The following is an 18,618-nucleotide window of genomic DNA, read 5'->3' as shown; positions in this document are numbered from 1 at the left end:
GATACAAACCCCCAAAAAATCAATTTTAATTCCAGGTTGTAAGGCAACAAAATAGGAAAAATGCCAAGGGGGGGGGGGGGTCAATACTTTCGCAAGCCACTGTATAAACTGTAACAGATGAATTTATTCTGGTTGTCTGACAAGTGTGCGGTGATGCACTAGTGACAGCCCACACAGAACAGGTCCATTCAGTTTGGTCTTAGGCTTGTCTAAATTAGGTCAGTGCCCCTTTACTAGAAATATCATTTAGAAGACAACAGCAAACCCTCATATGAAAACCCCCTTTACTTCCCAACCTGTGCCATACAGACTATAGGCAAAAGGAAGGCAGTGAAAATGCATTTTAAACAAATAACATTGAATTAAATAAGACAGCCCCAGTATTAAAAGACACCAAACGCTCCGTGACAAAGCAGCAGCCGACGCCAAACCCCTGAATACCAATTGAGCTGTCCTTCACTAGCAGCCCATCTGCCAGCAATCCATTCAGTCTTCCAACTGCTGCCGCTCTGCGGGATCATGGCAGATGTGTGGGCCATTCACCTTCCAACAATCACACGCACAAGAGAGGCACTCGCCACCGACACAAAGAGGGTGGAGGCCAAGAACAAGGGGGTCCACCTGCCTTTAGCCAGCTACAAGAGGCAGTGGAGACAGAGGGATGGTTCAGTTTTCTACGCCTTTTTTTTTTTTATGTGGAGCGGTACACTTTGGGAGAGATCCAGGTCACCTGGGGTTTGTGTTGCAATTTAACTGAGTCCACATTCTGATCTCGGGTCAAAAGAGCAGTCCAGAGGTGACTGTATAATCACATCCAGCTGTGCATGGCAAATACTAGGTATTAATATACAGAAAGAGAAACATGCAATACGATTAATTTTTTTTTAAAAAATCAGTCTATTGTAACAGTCATGTAAAAGTAGCACAAAAATATTGTGAAATTCCCAAGTTACAATATTTTGCCACCAGGTGTCACCAACCACCATTTAAAAAAAAAAACAGATAAAAATCACATTACAATCAAATGCAAGCATTCTACTTTGCAGTGGGAGTCATTTAAAAAATGCCACGGTTATTTCCCCCCTGAAGCACATCACAGGACTGTGCAATCATTCTCGTTTCTAAAAACACAAAGAGAAGTGGGGAGGCTACACTCTGCAGATTTATTACCACTGTGTAAACATGTCAGAAAACCCCAAGATAAATGTTTCCTGCTTAAAATCTACAGGAACAGCTTGTCCACCCACCGAAACCTTAAGGCAGTGACCTTTTCACTCAGCCAGTGTACAGCAGAGTGAATAGCCAACAATGCAGCGTGGGAAATGGGGCAGGGATGCAGGCTGGGAAAGGAGCTCCTAAAAGGACTCTCAGGCGCTCTGATCATGGCTCGGTAATGTTAATGAGACACTGAGTTTCCAAATTAAAAACCTGAAGAGTTTCCTTTGCTTTTTTTACTGCTGGACAGTCCATTTCCAAGTACAATTTGTATTTAGACCGTGCACTGATGTCTGGATTCCAGAACACTGGACATGGGTATTCCCAACACCTGCATGCTCTATCAAAGTGGTCCTCAAATCTGTGCTTGAGGGCAAATCTGTGCCCAATGTTGCAATAATGGAATGCTGCAATAATGACGTACTGTTAGGAGATCTAAAGCCGTTACAAAATCTGTGTTTGTAGAAGGGATGTAAATATTGTTGAATAAAAATCTGTTTAAACTATTTGACAACAGTTAACCTTTTTCTACTGGTTAACCAGCTACACCGTCACACTAAATACCCTTTAAAGAAATGCACTTTCCACATATATTTACTCTTTCACACAAAGGCATCTGTTTAACAAACATAAAAAGGAGGCAGCTTGGAGCACAAGTCCTCTCTAAAAGCATCACCATAGAGTCACATTGACGATGTGTGTGCCGGTACACCTTTCTAAGTTTCTACCATCTCCATCTCAATCCTCTACAGGACACTCGTTTCACATAAATTAAAAGACCATTTAAAAAAATAAATGCATGTTGCCATCCCACAAACTCAGCATAGCAATCAACAATTTATTTTTCCAAGATTATGAATTAATGCTATGAATCCATTTTAAAAGCAAGTACGTGAAAGACAAGATTTTTTTTTCATTGCTTGAAATGACCACAGATAAACTGCAACTTTATCAAACCGTGCCCACAACTACTGAACTAAAACACCTTAGTTTAATAAAATATATAAATCTAATTTAAAAACCACTCAAAAGATGAACGAAAATGTCATCTACTACCATAGAGCGATTCTCAATCTTCGCTGCACTGTGACCCCCTAGTTCTACCAATACAAATGACTACGCAATATTTAACAGCCAACAGCCGTTTAGCACAAGCTCTTCGGTTTTGTTTTATCTTTTACTGCTGATCGGGTCGTTGCTGTCGGCACTTCTTTTGCTGCAGTGCCCCTCGATTCCCCTTCATTACTCCTGTTTCCAACACTTTTCTTCAGAAAAAACTGTCCATTGTTTGATATTTATAAAGCAACTTTTTGAACTCCCCTCACAAAAAACAAAATCATAGAGACTACAGATGTGCATCCCGCCGACATGGCACGTTGGTTGCTAGGTAACCAGTTCAGAACTTAAGGCAGGTAGGGCAAGGGACTCACTGGGAGTATAACCGAGTAAAAGGTGTCAATAATAATAATAAATAATAATAATAATAATAATAATAATAATAATAATAATAATAATAAATTAACATACCTGCTTCTTAAACTAAAATGTTTTTATTTTGCAGGTGTTCGACACATAACTTTGTTTTGACTCCTCCCTTTTCTACTTTGATGCCAGCTGCTGAGCTCCGTGTACGAACACTGGAAATTGACAGCTTGAGACTAGTTTGATAGATGAGTTTTCAGGAGACTAACCATGGCTAACCCAGTGTCATGTGTTGCCAAATAAAACAAGTTACAGGCAGAGGAGATGCAGAGTTCACAGGCAGTGCGTCAAGACTGAGATCCTGGTAGGTAAACACTGCGGCCTCTTACGGGTTTACTGTATGACTGGCTCATTGCCACATGGCAGCGCACACACAGACAGACAATCTGTAGGCAAAGCTGAAGGCTTTGAATGTGTGAAATGAGCACAGTCACCCTACAAAACATCCTTGATCAGACACGTGGACATATCCATACAACAGACTCAACTCTTTTAATGTTGTCACCATCACAACCTTTCTAACCAATTGGATCACTCTGCTGCAGCAGATTATTTTGCCATATACTGTGGTTTAAATTCCCTCTTAAAAAAAAATATATATATATATATCTATATCTCACTGGCTATCATGAAAAAGAGTGAAGTTAAAGTGAAAATGTAATTAGGGTCATTTTCTCTAAAGGCATAAAACAGCAACACTCAAAATCAAGAAGTGACAGAAGGCAGCCACTGCGGAGCGAAACTCTAAATTGGACCGGGTCTTTCCACAGGAATGGATTACAGCTAAATCAGTGCGGCACAATCCGCAGAGCAACTTTGTGTGTTATCACTGCAGAGCACATGGGTATTTGAACTGTCCACTAACTTACCACAGCCTTCCTGCACTGAAGCATGAGAAAGAGGCGGGGAAGTTAGAACTGAAAGATGTATTTTTATAAAGTCAGATTCAGTGTTGCTCTCCTGAGAATGCAATCCAAGAGTCAACTCGAAAAGAATTCCCCAGCTTTACGTTTCCCCTACAGGAAATTGGTGTGGCTTTGAGACAAAAAAAAAAAAAAAAACACAAGCTGCACACAGTGAACCAGGTTTCAAAAGCCCAGCTCTGCAGAGGACTTGAAACAGAGATACAGTCAGTTACTGCACCATTACCACTCCCTTTTGCCAGCAGCAGACAATCAGATTTATTTTTATTAGATTTCCGTCTGGACTCAATCCTCCATTTTATTTTCTATTTAGTTCATATTGTTTTAGTTTTATTTAGTTCACGTTTCTTTTTTTTTGGCCAGATCTAAATTGAGAGCTGCCAGAAGCACAGTTCAGAAAGACAGTCTGACAGATTGCATTCAAATAAAACAGACCACAAACAGAAACAATGCCAGAATTAATTATCTGAACTACTATGGGTAATTCCATATTAATGTTGCTCCTTTAACAATAATAATAATAAATGGACTGACCACCCACTGTTTCCGGGCTGCATCTACAGATCACAGCTCTGCATGCTAATTGATTGTGAAGGCTGCTGGGTTGTGGTGAGGGAGCTTGGGGGCTTCTTTAGTGATTACAAGTAGCTATGGTATCGCTCACATGTGTGTCCAAGGTATTTCCAGATAGCGCTGTGTAGAAGATTGCTTCTATGCTTCTGTTCATGTTGGCAGATGTCAACCATGAGGAAAAATTCAGGCAAACACTGGACATGCTTACACATCTACTCCACGTCATCCACGGCTAGTAGAAGCAGGGCAGGAAAACCAGCACAAACGCCAGAGTTTTGCGTTTCCCCTTCGGCACAGACAACGTGGGAAGCCTGTGTGGCTTTGAGATGTGAAACCGCAAGCTCTTACACAGCACAGAGGGTTTCTAACTCCCAGCTCTGCAGCGGGCTTGCTTAATGAATCCCCAGTGTAGTCATCTCAGTTACTGAGTCAGCGCCAAGAGACCCACTTCATTTTGTTACTGTGACATTTTTTTCTTACTTTATTAACAACCGCCCTAATGATACCAGAGCCCTGAATTTCTCCAGCAGACTGACAGACAAGTGAAAGAAGAGCAGATCGCATGCCGGTCTAGGTTTTATATAGCCCATTATCCACAGGACGCTACGGCAAGCATGCACCTAATGAGATTATACTGTGAACAGGACATTGCCCTAATGGGCTAAAATGCACCCAGAAGAGAACAAAAGCTTTTGGCTTTTCCCTCTCAAGGAGGGAGGCAGGCATCTACACAAGACCCTACCAAAATGATATTTTAGCACACTGTGTTACCTTGAATGCTGTAGTACTGGAGAAGGAACCTCCAGCCCTAGAGTGCCGCTGCATTACAGTTTTAAAAAGTCTAATTAAATGCAAGCGCTTTACAAGCTGGTCGAGGGGGTTAATAGGTTAATGAACGCAGTGGGAAGAAAGACCTGGACATGAAGTACTGATGCCATTTACCAAACACTTTTGCAGAAAAAAAATACCATTGAATAACCTGAATTAAAAAAATGAGAGTCTTAATGAAGCTTTCACCAGGACTAGGTCTTACCTACAAGTCAAAATTAGTGACATCAACCGCTCCATTATACCAGCAGATGCTGCGCTGGGGACTTTCCTTAATGTTCCTCTGCAAGCATGAGCTGCTCTGATCACTTACAGCTGACTAGGCGTAAAGCAGTTGTGCTCATTCACATCACTCTGGGGTTTTATCCAGTTCATCAATACAGCACTGGAACTCAGTTGGTCACTGGTGTGCTCAAACAGCTCACACATATCCTTTATAACACATTTAGGTTGGATTAAATTGAAAATTGAAAACCTTTTTTGGTTAAGACCAGGGAGCATTTGGAGAGCTATACAAAAAAAAAATCAAAAAGGAAAAAAAGTTGAGTAAATAGTTTTAAAGAAAAGCAATTTAATTATTTTTTGCTCTATTTTTCTGCATTTGTAAAGCCGAGCCTTGAACGGGGGCATCTCTATAAATATCAACCCTATCGCGGAGCTCAGCGAGATATATATCCCTTCTTAAACCTCAAAGTACGACTCTCCCTGGTGTATTTTTATAGACAGAAACACACTAAAAAGGCGGATTTTCAAAACTCATTTAGATCAATTAGGTACACCCCCCTGGTCGGCAGTACTTAAAAATGTTACATGACTCAGCTTATATGACAAGGCTCACTCTGAATAAAGGTCATGCAAATATGGATTCCAAAATGCATGTTTAAACTGACGATAGCAGACACCTATATAGAACTGTGCTACACAGCACACGTCCGATGTAAACAATATTGACATGAATGCAGAAAAGAAACAGGATCAGGCTTCCTTTTATTGGTCCCCAGGGCACCATGCAACTTGGAACAAACTTCAGAACCAAGAATGCTGGAATTAGAATTCAGATTACCCGTGTAAGGATCGTAGACAGATACCATGCCGGCTGTAAATTAAACAGTTCCACCATTAAACGTAAAACCGCGTGATCAATCCATACCACCGCTGAATTTTACAGAAGTTCTGCAAATGTATGGTATTTTAACGTTTGGTTCGGGGCACTATGGTTCATGGCTAAGAGGTTGCTGAAGTGCGGCAATATTCATATATAAAAAATCCACCTTGCTGTCCCCAGCCTCTCAGGTATGTTTGGAATGAGTTTAATGACATGCTGATTTTCCACTTGTGCCAGGGGTATTGTAACTCTGTACCTTCAGGACTCCAAACCCTTTTTGACTTCATGTTGGATTTCACAATCTTCCTTTGCTATTCTTTAACAATATCCAAACACTGCTAGGGGCTGCCCTTTGAGCTGGCTTTCTTAAACAGGTGTCTGCACAGCAGCACAAACACTAGAACCTGTTCAAAGTTTGCTTCTAGTTACGAAGCCTCCAAAAAGGGGGAGGCGTGTCTTTGTGTTTGTTCAACGCAAGTAGAGCAATAACCTCCTCAGGTGTACACTATAGCAGACCTGTGGATAACGAGAGGGCTTTCATATCCTCATTTAGCAGATCAATACAGACACATGCTGGCTTTATTGCAGTTTGAAATCACTCTAAACTTTACAGCACAGTAAAAAAAAAACATTTGCTTTAGCAGAGCTCTGCACATTATCGGACTTGACAAGCTGTTACAATGCAAGCCTACGGCGGTTTTGGAGCACTTAGAATAATGCCAGACGAAACAGAGTAATTATTCAACAATAAACAATTAGTGTTATGGTTCTAGGGCGTGCCACTCCACCTCTCAATATTGTATTCTTTATGTTGGTGACACAACACAATGCTCTCCCCGACTGATTGAGCAAGCTGGTAAAAAGATGCATGTTCATGAAAGAAAGCAGATCTATAAATACATGCTGGCTGTATTTGAATTGGACCACCTGCCACTACCTCAGTGTTATTGTAAAAGGGACGGAGCTCAGAGGATTGATTACTGCTCACTCACACCTGCCTTGTGCTTATCAACACATTATATAATAGTCACAGAAAGAAACCAAGTTAACCTCTTCAGCACAATTTCTACATAAACTATCCAATATACCTCAACATATTAAAATTAACACAAGTATTAGCTTAGTAGAATTAGTTTCCACACCAGTGTCTTCCGAAAATGTTATCAAAACCCCAAACCTAGTTCATTAGACTGTTGAATGGCGTGACAGTTCCTAGTCTGTGATTGCAGTGTGCTGTTCAGTGGAATTATCCCACCTAGACTGTTATTCCAGTCTGCAGCGTTCAAACAGTTAAGGCTGACATTTTGCCTCGTTCACTGACTGGCTTTTGCAATCGAGGAAGAAAATTGAGAAGCCACTCCACAATCGATCTTAGCTCATCTTCTAGAACTAAAGCGGAGTAAAAGTAAGGTTTAGAACAGAAGGTAAGAAGCACAGAACTCGGAAAGGAATTCAGAAATTAGGCTGTGCGTGATTTCACAGTGCCCAAACCAAAACAACCCTAGCTTCAGCAGCCAGGAAGTAATTGGTTTAGTCTTTGGTTCTTGTGTAGCCTTGAAATACAGTGTTCATGCCATAACCAGTCCAGGTTTTCAATCCAACCAAGTCCTAAATATTTCACTGCGAGCGGAATTATATAAAACCCTGGATTTACTGCTATGCAGAAAAAGACCACATTCCACTTTGCCTACTGCATCCACACAAGTACAAGGAAATAAATAACAGGGAGAGATGGGGTCAGACAGCATGTGACTGCAATTAAGAGCGGCTTCCTTCCTCTCTCCACTGGGTGTAAACAGAAACTTCTGTCCTGCGGATCTCTCAAGCAGTAATTTCAAGAGCAACGCCAGGGCAGCTAGTTGGAGACAGCTCATACAGTCCATTACCTCCGATAAAAAATAAAGAATAAAGTAATAAAAGAGCACAAACACCCCAGATAACAAAAGCGGATAACCAGCGCTCTCAGAAATTAAAAGCTTTGTGTACAGAAGCTGATAGCTATTTGTGAGTTTGTCGTCTCATTCTGTCAACAATTTAATGGCAGAGGCGAGTTCCTACTAGCACGTTATACAATGGGAACGTTTCAGAGTGGCACATCTTTAAGATGTATTAAGCGAGTAGAAATATTCCAGCAGTTCATATCACATTTTACTAAGAAAAACATTTAAAAAAAAAAAGGAAATACAATTCAAGAATGTATTTGTATAAGTTCAGGTTTTATTAGTTGTACCAAGATACATGTCGAATCGCAATCCAAGTGTCGAGGTCTGTATCATATCACTGTGAACCCAAAGGTACACCCCCTACTGCTCACAAAGACATTTAGGAGGCCCAACATGTTTAGGGTTTAGATTCTTACCGATGGTGACAGCACTCGCTCACCTTGTTCAAGAGCGGTTGTCATGGCGCTTGCCCTTGCCGTCAGGTAAGAGTCGAGGGAAACGCATCGTATTACATGGAGGGCTTTAAGATGTTTTTTTTTTTTAAACTGTGAGTCAGAGAAAGGTGGAGGGAACAGACATCACAAGCACAATTCTTCATTCTATTTTAAGATTTGGTTTTATTGTAGATCGCTGGTCTCTGCAACTATTCGAGCCGGTGTATAGAATAGCATTTAAGCTTCTTTTTATAAACTGTTTGGGCCTGTGCTTTATCACAGTAGTTTTTTGTTCAATATGTACAGCGCTTTCTATACCTTAATCAACTGCACCAAATCTCTTGTTGAGAATTAATACTTAAATCTTGACATCTTTCACTAATATTCGGTGTGTAATGATACCCAAAGCAGATAAACATTTGATACTGTCCTCCCTCGCACCACTGCAACAAAAACAGATTAATAATTCAAAGCATTTCATCACAAGTCCCATTACCTAAGACAACTGAGTGACAGCCATGGCTCCCATATTTCATGTCTCATTAAGATGTCAAGTGCGCACTGTACACAAGATCAAAGATACTTTTTACAGCAAACACACCAGTAACGCACTGCGTCACTGTGGAGAGACGCGCTGGAGCTGGGCAGGTTGAGCAACAGGAGAAAGAGATGCTAGGAAGGTTCAATTACACCGTACCAAACAATCAGCTGTTTAAATAAACCACCTTCACACTCACCCACTAAAACACAAACAGCATTCTATTTTAGTGATCAGAGAGTTAGGAGTTTGAGCTATCAACACATTTTTAAAAACATAAAACGCCTCTCCTGTAGCGGACTTATCCGGTAGAGGCTTGGAGGTTGAGGAAAATTGACTCTCACCTATACTTTAATAACTCACGGCACAGCTAGCTGGAGCCAGCGTCCCTGAAAAATTGAGAACAGTATCTAGCAAATCAGGGGAATGTCAAACAAACAGGTGAGCTTACATTGTGAAGTTAGTTAAAAACGCTGCCGTGACTGCAGGATTCATAGCACTTTCAAGGCTACGAATCCTACTGAATCAACCCAGTCTGGTATTCAAGATAAGAGCTACCTCACTGATTATCCTTCTTTGCACGCAAATACTTTGTAATACAGTAATAGGCAATGGTTCGGCACACCAGTATGATGTACCACAGGCACGTACATTAAAATGTCACTGGAAGAAGACAGCAGCATATTAACATCAGAAAGCTTTGCTCTGTGTCCAAACCCATATCAAGCGTCCTGGATAGTGTGACAAGCCAAATCGTGGCCTTCCAGTGTTGCCCAATGAAGTCATCACAACATCCTGCCATTCCAAGAGCTGTAAGTCAAACCAGATGAGCCAACCGACAGCAGGTCCTGGTTGAGTAATCCAGGAGCTGACAGCATTACAACAGGGAGTTTACAAAAAGCTCTAAAAACGTGGTCAGAACTCTGGTAAAGTCAGAGCTGCGTTTGTGCACAGGGTCTTTGAAAAGGGGGTTAAGCTGTACGGAGACACTGAGTTAGCTTCAATGCGCATGTAAAGTGACCCAAATAGTATTAGAAAAAAACAGCCAAGGAGCAAAGCAGTCTGGTGCTTAAGATTAAATGCTTGCACAGCACAGCTATATGCTGCTTGGGAAGTCCTGGAGTAGAAGACTAGAGCATTGCTAACCACAGAGTAGACATCCATGCTAATAAAAAGTACAAATTATTTGTTTAAAATAGACATCCCACCACCCAGGCAATCATCACTGAAACAAAGTGCTCTGCAGTCCCTTGCAGTTCCCTCATATGTGAACACTATGGAAATGATTTTTATAGCAAACCCAGCTACACCGCCACTATATATACAAATGCAGAGGTCCATTATTGGGATTGACCTTGTGTAACTAAACTGCAACAGGGTTAGTGAGCGCACAGTAATTGCATAATCCTCCAATATGCTTTACAGTAAGCCTCCCCGGCCTTTCATCAGAACTACATTTAGAAATAAACACGGTACTCTGCTGTGAGGATTCCAGCCTCTAACAGAGCAAAGCTAAAAACCCTCTTTGGTATGGAGAGAAGCACCGGGGTCTCCTTGCTCAAGGACAGAGTGCTATTATTGAGGTGTCGGGGGATCAATTCTATATTCCAGTGTGTTTATTCTGTCAACACACACCATCTTCTTATCCTTGAAAGAACACACGTGGCAGAGGAACAGTGAACGCGTTAACCAGAGAGCTTCGACAGTGCCGCGCTTTAAATGCTTCGCTACATTTCAGAAGCAAAGTCTACCAAGGCCCTTAACTGCTTTAAAAATCATTCCATCCCAACCTTATCAAATGCAAAAGGGTCCGTAAGAAACACAACACACGCTCTCACTTTACAAAATTCAATTTTCCTTAAGCTGCCTTGAATTAAATGTACTCGCTGTGTTTCCCAATTTGAAGGCGCTGTTCTCTTTTTGACCCAATGCTTATTTCAGCTACAAAAAACAAACTGTTTATAGCAGTTTTTAAGGTGGCCCTGCATGGTTTACCTGACTACAGGTTCATGGTACGTCCCCTGTATTCAACCCAATGGACGCAAAGGCCAGGGAATCTAGTTGTCAAAACAACCCCCATCCCTTCTTGAAGCTCTGCTCCCTTCATCATCAAAGCAGCTATTGTTTCAACCAAAAGAGGGACTGTGCAGACTGCATGAGCTTTTGTCTCGACAATCCAAAAGCGTCCAACAAAGCCAAAATTAAAATGGAAAAGTTCAACTGCTGCACGCAGGGAACAGGAGAAACCGATCCCCTAATCTCAACTGGAATTTCTAAGCTGGATCAGGCCATTCCACTGGCAGCCTGCCTGGCCAGACTTTGACCCAAGGCACTTTCAAATGAAACAGAATAGGCCTCTAATAAAGATCTGAAAGACATTTTCCATGGAAAACGCTCAGAGATATGCACATTAGCAATGAGCTTCCGGATGCATCAACACATTCTCTCATAACAGAAATGTACTTTTTGCTTTCCAGTAAAACTCAGTAAAAGATGATTCTTGTAAAACCTCACTAAGGGGTCTATTTTAAATATCTACAACAGTGGCTAAAATTGATATCAAATAGGTTATTTATCATGTACACTGTGAAGCTCAATAGGTATTGGATCCCAGAATCGTATTAAAAGCTCCCCCCCCCCCCCAAAAGTCTCTTCACAGATAGTAATCAGCATAGTTAATTAATGAAAAGTGAATGTGTACATGTCAGATTTTATTTTAACGCGTCTCAGACAAGCAGGGGTCTTTCATTTTTTTAATCTGCGCAGAAACGCAGGGGGTTCGGACAGAGGGGACTTTCTAGCGTCTGATGACAGCTGCCACTGAAACCTGATTTAAAACAAAAACAAATATATAAAACGCAAGATCAATTACCTGAAACAAGTGATTTGATTAAAACATTTATGGACAAATAAATGTGGATCCTGTATGTAGTACAGCACAACAGGGAGGGGGTTAAAATGTGTGTTAATTGTTTTTGTTTATTGTTAATTATCACCTGCACCTGGCCAGTATTGTAAAATCAGAGCCCTGTGCAGGGTATTTAAGGAAAGCAGCCAGTCCCTTCAAGTCTGTTGTGTGAAAGAGCCCGACTGAAGAGGCGCTCAATCGTAACAAAAACAAGGAAAAGTGTTCTTTTTTTTTTTTTTTGGTTGTTTTTGTAAAACTGTTTTTAGCTGGTAAACAGCTTGGCTGTCTGGCTCATTAGAAATGGTTCCTGATGTGGTGTAGTCAGCACTCCAAAACAGAGCTAGGTGTTTTGTTTAATTTTGTTCATTAAAAATAGCGCGTCAGAGCTCAAAAACTCAATTTTTGTGCCCTGGGTTAATTTTTAAAGGGGCAACGAATGACTGCGAGTGGCGGCCAGGTTCCAGTAGTTATTTTTTGCTGTATGCACAAAACTGATTTTAGCAGATGGCAGTGTACGGTCTGGCTCTCAAAAGAAGTTGCTCAGCTGACCCATTTTTACAGCAAGCTCAGAAATTTTAATTCAGGATAGTAAAAGAACAAAAAGAATTCAAATCTGCACAGTTACGGTACACTGTCTTTCTGCTGGGCGTGCCAACTTGGAACTCCTCCAACAATTAAATCTTAGTTTTTATTAACCCCTCTCTTGTTCCACTTCAAAACACTTAGTCAGCACTCATATATCCAACCCTATAAAATGTTGACTTCAGTGCCAGTTAAACGAGTGTGACGCATTTCTAATTATTTCATCTCAGCCCGTTCCAATCCTTCTTCGTTTTTCAGGGAACACAAAAAAGATACAATGTCAAAAACACATAGGACTGTTTAAAATAAAGTAGGCTTCTATTAGATACACTGCAGTTGGTTTTGTTGGTACAGTACTATATTCTCAACAGAAGTAGTATTTTAATTCAGAACGATAGGATTCTGAAAATATCACTTGCCAAAAAACCAAGCCCACACCTCTACAGACGGACAGCCCCAGCAGAAATGCCTCCCCTTTTCGTTGCACTGAATCAAGGAAAAGCCATCTTCCTGTCCGATATGACATTGATTTTAACATAAACAAGTTGATTAATAAGATGATGCATGACGTGGTTCTAGCGCATGTCTGCACTTTGATCGCGATTTGTGTGTCTAACTGCACCTCTTTGAGCGATTTGGATGGGAGGCATGTCCACAAGAACCTCATTACCAGAGATCAGAGTGTGAAAGGATGGTTTGTACGGATCAAGACAACGCAGGAACAGATTTGCTGCATCGCCTGTTCAATAGATTGGAGCAGTATGAAATTGAGATGACCTCCCTTCAAAACAGGGGTGGATGACAAAAACACACAGCGGGGCGGAACTTCAAACTCCTGGTTTGATGATTTACATCAACGGACGATCATGACATTGGTCTGGGTTTGATTAATAAGGTTTCAGGACATGTAGGTAATTGCTCTTCAGAGAAACACATGACCTTTATTCACAAATGCAATTTTTTTTTCCTTCCCTTGGTGCTATTGTCCAGTAAATTCCTTTTATTGTTATGAGAGTAAAGATTGGGTAATTCCTGAAAGATTAAATGCTCAATTTGTATTACAAAGCTTTAACTTATGAGTCATTTAAAAAAATGTTGAATTAAAAAAAAAAAGTCGGATATTCATTAAATGATTCCAGACTGCTGTTGACCTCTTTACCAGCAGTCTAAAACAGCACTTAGACTTAACCCAAAATCAAACGGTCTTTAAAAGGGTTTCTGACTTAACAGTACCCAATGTATCAGTTTACACAGCAGCAAAAGCAATAAACCACACAGACAGAAGCAGATTACAGCACACCTTGCATAAAAAAACCCTGCAATGCAGTCCTCGCTTCTGCACGGAGAGAGCACTGGAGAGGTGCTTGGCATTCCGACTCAGGATTCCCCACCTGTTTGGAGGCATCAGCACATGGCCCGCTTGGATACTAAAAACAGCAGCGCTGCAGTTATTAATACCCGCACTGTGCAAGGGGGCATGACACCGTTCGTCAGTAATGATTATTGGAAGTTGGGAAAGGGATGATGTCACCACTATTACAGTTAATGCAACCTAAATCCCCTATGGTTTCCCAATGCTTGGCACGAATGGATCAGAGAACGAAAAACAAGCCTCTCGCTGCAAGGAGAACACAAGGGAGAACACTCTACACTGAAACAGCTGCCAAACTGCAGGGGAAAGGGAGGCTAGTGCCTTTTTTAGATATCTTTACTGACTTAAAGAAAAAAAAGTGTATTGGCAGATCCAGGGCAGGGTAGCACAACATCCAAAAACTTCGGGCAACAGACTCCAAACCTAATAATTATACATTTATAAAATTAACATATGACAAGTTACAGACTAGGCTCAACATTTCTATTTCACTTCCAATCTGATAAGAGATTCGATTAGCTGAGCAAAAAATAGCTAAGAAGGGGGTTTCCGGCAACAGCTACTGACGACATGAGAATGTTCCTGTCGGCTCCTAGAAAACGATAGCTATAAGATCTTCTATTATAAGAAGAAGAAGAAACGCTATGTAGAAAGTCAATATTCTGCAAGCTACATTTGGATTTGTAGTTATTTGTAATGAATTCTGGTGAAAGATTGGTATTCATTTCCACTGGCTTCACAAACCCAGATTGGCTCTGATCTCTAATTGGACAGTCTAATCTCAGGTGAAACAAAGTGCTAAAGAGATATATTTAAATTGTGCCTTTGTCAAACTGGTCTATAACCCCAGCACTGCGTATGACGACGGTCTCATCGCTGTTACATGTCATGTGGGTTTGGTTGTGATTTTGCTTGATTTATGTGTTGACACATCATGCAGACAGCCTGGGATTCTGGGAGAACCACGATGGTTTATTTCTCAGATATGATCATTGAAAAGGAAGCAGGGAAGGGGCTCACAGTAAGAGACGATCAGGCAAGCTTTTCATCTTACCAGTCGGGTTCTTCAAAGCAAGGCCAGGCCGTGCACTCAGCACCGTGCTTCTTAATCTCCGACTCTGTCTGGTGAAGTTGACAACGCGCCTCTGGTTTCCATAGCGGTCCACTGCAGTATTTGCTTACTGTCATTTACTGGTGAATAATTTTAAATGCTATTCAGATACAGTGGTCATTTATTTACACAGTTCATCCAGCCTCTCTAATTTGGTTTGCTTTTCTGAGTCGCTTCAAAATCGGACGTGTACAGTAAAAAAAAAAAAAAAAAAAAAAGATTGCTTCTTTTTTTCTGTTGTCTTGGAGACTAAAGCAACAAAGCAAGAGAACCAATCAGATGAAACCAAAAAAAAGTAAATAAGCCAACATTAGCTTTAGACATTTTTCCCAAGCATTTTACTAACCCATAAGTTAGAGTTTGTTGAATACTGTGTTAAGTATTTCACACACACACACACACACACACACACACACACACACCCCCATTAGGGTATAATTTAAGACTTCCATTGCATAGCAGTTTGAGACAGTCAAGCTTTTAGCCTAAGCTTAATTAGACAAACTTTAACCTAATTAGACACACCACTTTTTTTGTTTTGTAAATAATGCAAGCTCAAAAGAAACACCACGCTTGGCTTAAGCTTCTACGCAATGGAAGTCCATATTATTTCTGTGTATATACATAACAATTAAATGCTTTATCCTGTGTATTTCTAAAGGCACCACGAAGTAATGAGAGGGTTTTTTTTTTTTTTTTTTTTTTTTTCAGCGTGACTCCTGTCTCTCAAAAGACTTTTGAGCACTGGGTTTGTATCAAACAGAAACTACACCTCTTCATCAAGTGACTGGACTGGAGGAACAAGCTATTTGGGGAACCAAGCAGCTTCTGCTCATTGACAAAAAAAAAAAAAAAAAAAAAAAAAAAAAAAAAACATGGTACCTACTTAACCAAAGAGAGGAAACACCACAGCACCAACCACAAGAGAGAATATTTCCTTATACAGTCATAAAAGGAGGCCTGCGCTTTGGGGATCTAATTAAGTCACCAAGCCTACAGTATGAGGATATCTGTTGGAGCCGGCCCGATACTGGTTAAACTGGTTTCAATTCCACCACTCCCATAAATGTGGAAAGAACACCCAGGACAACCAGAACAGACTCCTCAACAGTGTTTTTTAAAAGGGGGGATCTCAGTCTATTAAAAAACTACACCATCAATCCCAAATAAAACATCTGAAATCGCGACTGAAGTAATGTGCTGTCACTGTGAGATTAAGTATTTTAACACAATACTGCATAACAATTCTGATCAACAAAGTGTTCGAACTGAGTACAAGGGAATCAGAAATGTATTTTTTAAAAAGGAATTGGAATTGAACAAAATAAAAAAAAAAAAAAGGAATTGATACCAGCCCTGGCGCCTTATAACTGCTTCTGTGGTATAAAGGGGAATGGGGAGGGCAGCCAGTGGAGAAACACTGTGGCCAGGCTGTGCACTGTCATCTGTGACAGATTTGGATTTGCACTTCTATCAAACTTGTAGCAGGATCTGTGTGTTTTCTTTCATTACACAGCAGCATATGGAAATGCAGGTACTGTACTGGGAAACACAATTATTAATTGTAAAAAGAAAAAAGAAAAACACATTTCCCACTCCTTAAACCTACCAAAAATGTGGCGCTTACTGTTACGTGGAAACAGTGCGATTAGTCATTAGACATTTGAGTCAATGTGGCGAGAATGTTTTGTTTTTTTCAGAGTGCTTAAGAAAACAAACATCTAAATCACACAAACACACACGTTTCTTTCAACTGGTTAGCACCGTGGTGTCTGTTCATTTAATACTAAACCACGTCAGAGCGTGTTGGTTTCCGGTTTCCAAGCACAAACCGGTTTCTAAAGAAAACCATGTCCGGATAAGCAAGGGCTACGGTCTTTGTTTCTTCAAAACACCACAATAAATCAGTAACGAATTAGTAAAGGAGCCGATGTTTTGATACTGTTAAAAGCGAATGCCAAACAGCCACCCTCCGCCTCATCACACGCACAAACAAAGTGACCCAAACTAAAGTTATACAGTAACCATACCGGATAGGATATAGCATGGTAAATCTTATTAACAGTGCGCTCTGATTGTGTGTGTTTGCATTGAGCAGTATGGGTGAATTCAAATCGGAAAAGTACACAGTCAGAAGGAGAAGTCTCCAGCTTTACTGCAGAGGCCCTCAAGCCGCGTTCTGTTCTTTTTCTTGTCTTTCACCAAAAAATCAATAATCGATACAATACGTTTCTTTCTGACTGTGCTGTCAATTTACAACAAACGAAAAACATTAAAAAAAAAAGACAGAGCCGGGCCGGTGATAGAAAACTAGATTCAAAAGTAGCTTATAGCCCGAATCCAAGTGTTTACTTTTCCTCATTTCTAAATAGCATTTGTATACACAAAGTTATGGTATAAAACAACTATATACAATAACAAAACTAAAATATATTACTGTTTTTTTATGGCAGTGTTTTTGTAGTACAGCGTAACGGCAGACAAAGTACAAAGATTTAAAAAACAAAACTTGTTTTAAAAAGGGATCTGTCTATAAGCTAAGGCTATACACTGTGCTCTTGTGAGTTCTCTAACATTGGCTACACCCTATGGCTTGTTAATTTCAGGTGACATATTGTGAGTGCAGTCAGGCGAGTGTAGGGGAGGGGATGAGAAAATATCAAACAAACACCACACCAAGGGTCGCTACAAATAACAAATAATCCGGGGGGTGGGGTGGGGAGGGGGCATTTAAAACCAAGGACAGAATCTTACCTTGAGAGCAAATTTGTCTCCCGTTTTCTTAGCAAAGATCTCCAAAACTTTTCCATTAATGCCCAGCCCTAGTACTTGACTGGTGACCTTGTAGTCGTCGGTTATAGCGTTCTTCCTAATGTACAGAAATGGCTTGACGTGGAGCGGCGGAGGGAACGCCGGCTGGGTTGTATTTTGCTGCTGAGCTGTTTGCTGTTGCGGGGTCGGAAATAATGTAGCTGGCGCATTCTGATTCAGGGTATTCGACAGCATTGTAGATTCAGGAAGAAAGCTTCCAGGCAGCGCTCTCTTTCTTTCTCTTTCTTTATTTCTGATAAATGCAATCCCTAGCGCTGCCACTGGTGGCAACACGCAATTCAAACCACAGCAGCCAGCGAAAACCGTGGTTCAAACTCTGGAAAAAAGAGGATCCGTGAATCTTTTTTTTTGTCAATCCTGGTTACCCGCCAATGGTAACTTTTTTTTTTTTTTTTTCTTCTTCTTCTTCGGGAGATCGGAAACGCGATGAATCCTCTCCCCTCGCTCCTCGATCTTTTAAAACAGATACACACTCATTCAGTCACACCCGGCATTAAATAACGCTCTCAACCACTTCTCCTGTCCCTGTCCCTCTCTCTCTCTCTCTTCTTGCTTTGCTGTTCCGTGTGACGTCACAGTCTCGCCGGGGGGTGTTTCGTTCTCTCCCTTAAAGGTGCAGTCTGATGAGATATTGTGCATTCACAAAAACAGTCGGGTTCCACCGCATCTGTGAAAGGTATGAACGCTAATATTACTGCAAACGCACGCATGCATCCAAAACTGTTATGTTTAATAAATAAATTTGCAATCCCTTACTTTTGATTACATTCCT

General features: G+C 40.8%; 1 protein-coding gene across 1 annotated transcript in view; it reads right to left on the bottom strand.

Moving 5' to 3' along the window:
• The window catches only part of LOC121299655 (MAP kinase-activated protein kinase 2), a 42,085-nt gene extending 23,708 nt beyond the window's left edge, over positions 1-18,377 (bottom strand). Inside the window, exon 1 of the mRNA XM_041227532.1 lies at positions 17,769-18,377. Coding sequence (XP_041083466.1) covers positions 17,769-18,020 — 252 coding nt within the window. The 5' untranslated portion in view covers positions 18,021-18,377. The remainder of the gene's footprint in view (positions 1-17,768) is intronic.
• Between the last annotated feature and the right edge of the window lie 241 nt (positions 18,378-18,618).

Source organism: Polyodon spathula, chromosome 25 (assembly GCF_017654505.1).
Source record: "Polyodon spathula isolate WHYD16114869_AA chromosome 25, ASM1765450v1, whole genome shotgun sequence".
Classification (NCBI taxonomy): domain Eukaryota; kingdom Metazoa; phylum Chordata; class Actinopteri; order Acipenseriformes; family Polyodontidae; genus Polyodon; species Polyodon spathula.
Note: the sequence above shows the minus strand (reverse complement) of the source record. Positions and strands in the feature narration are given on the sequence as shown.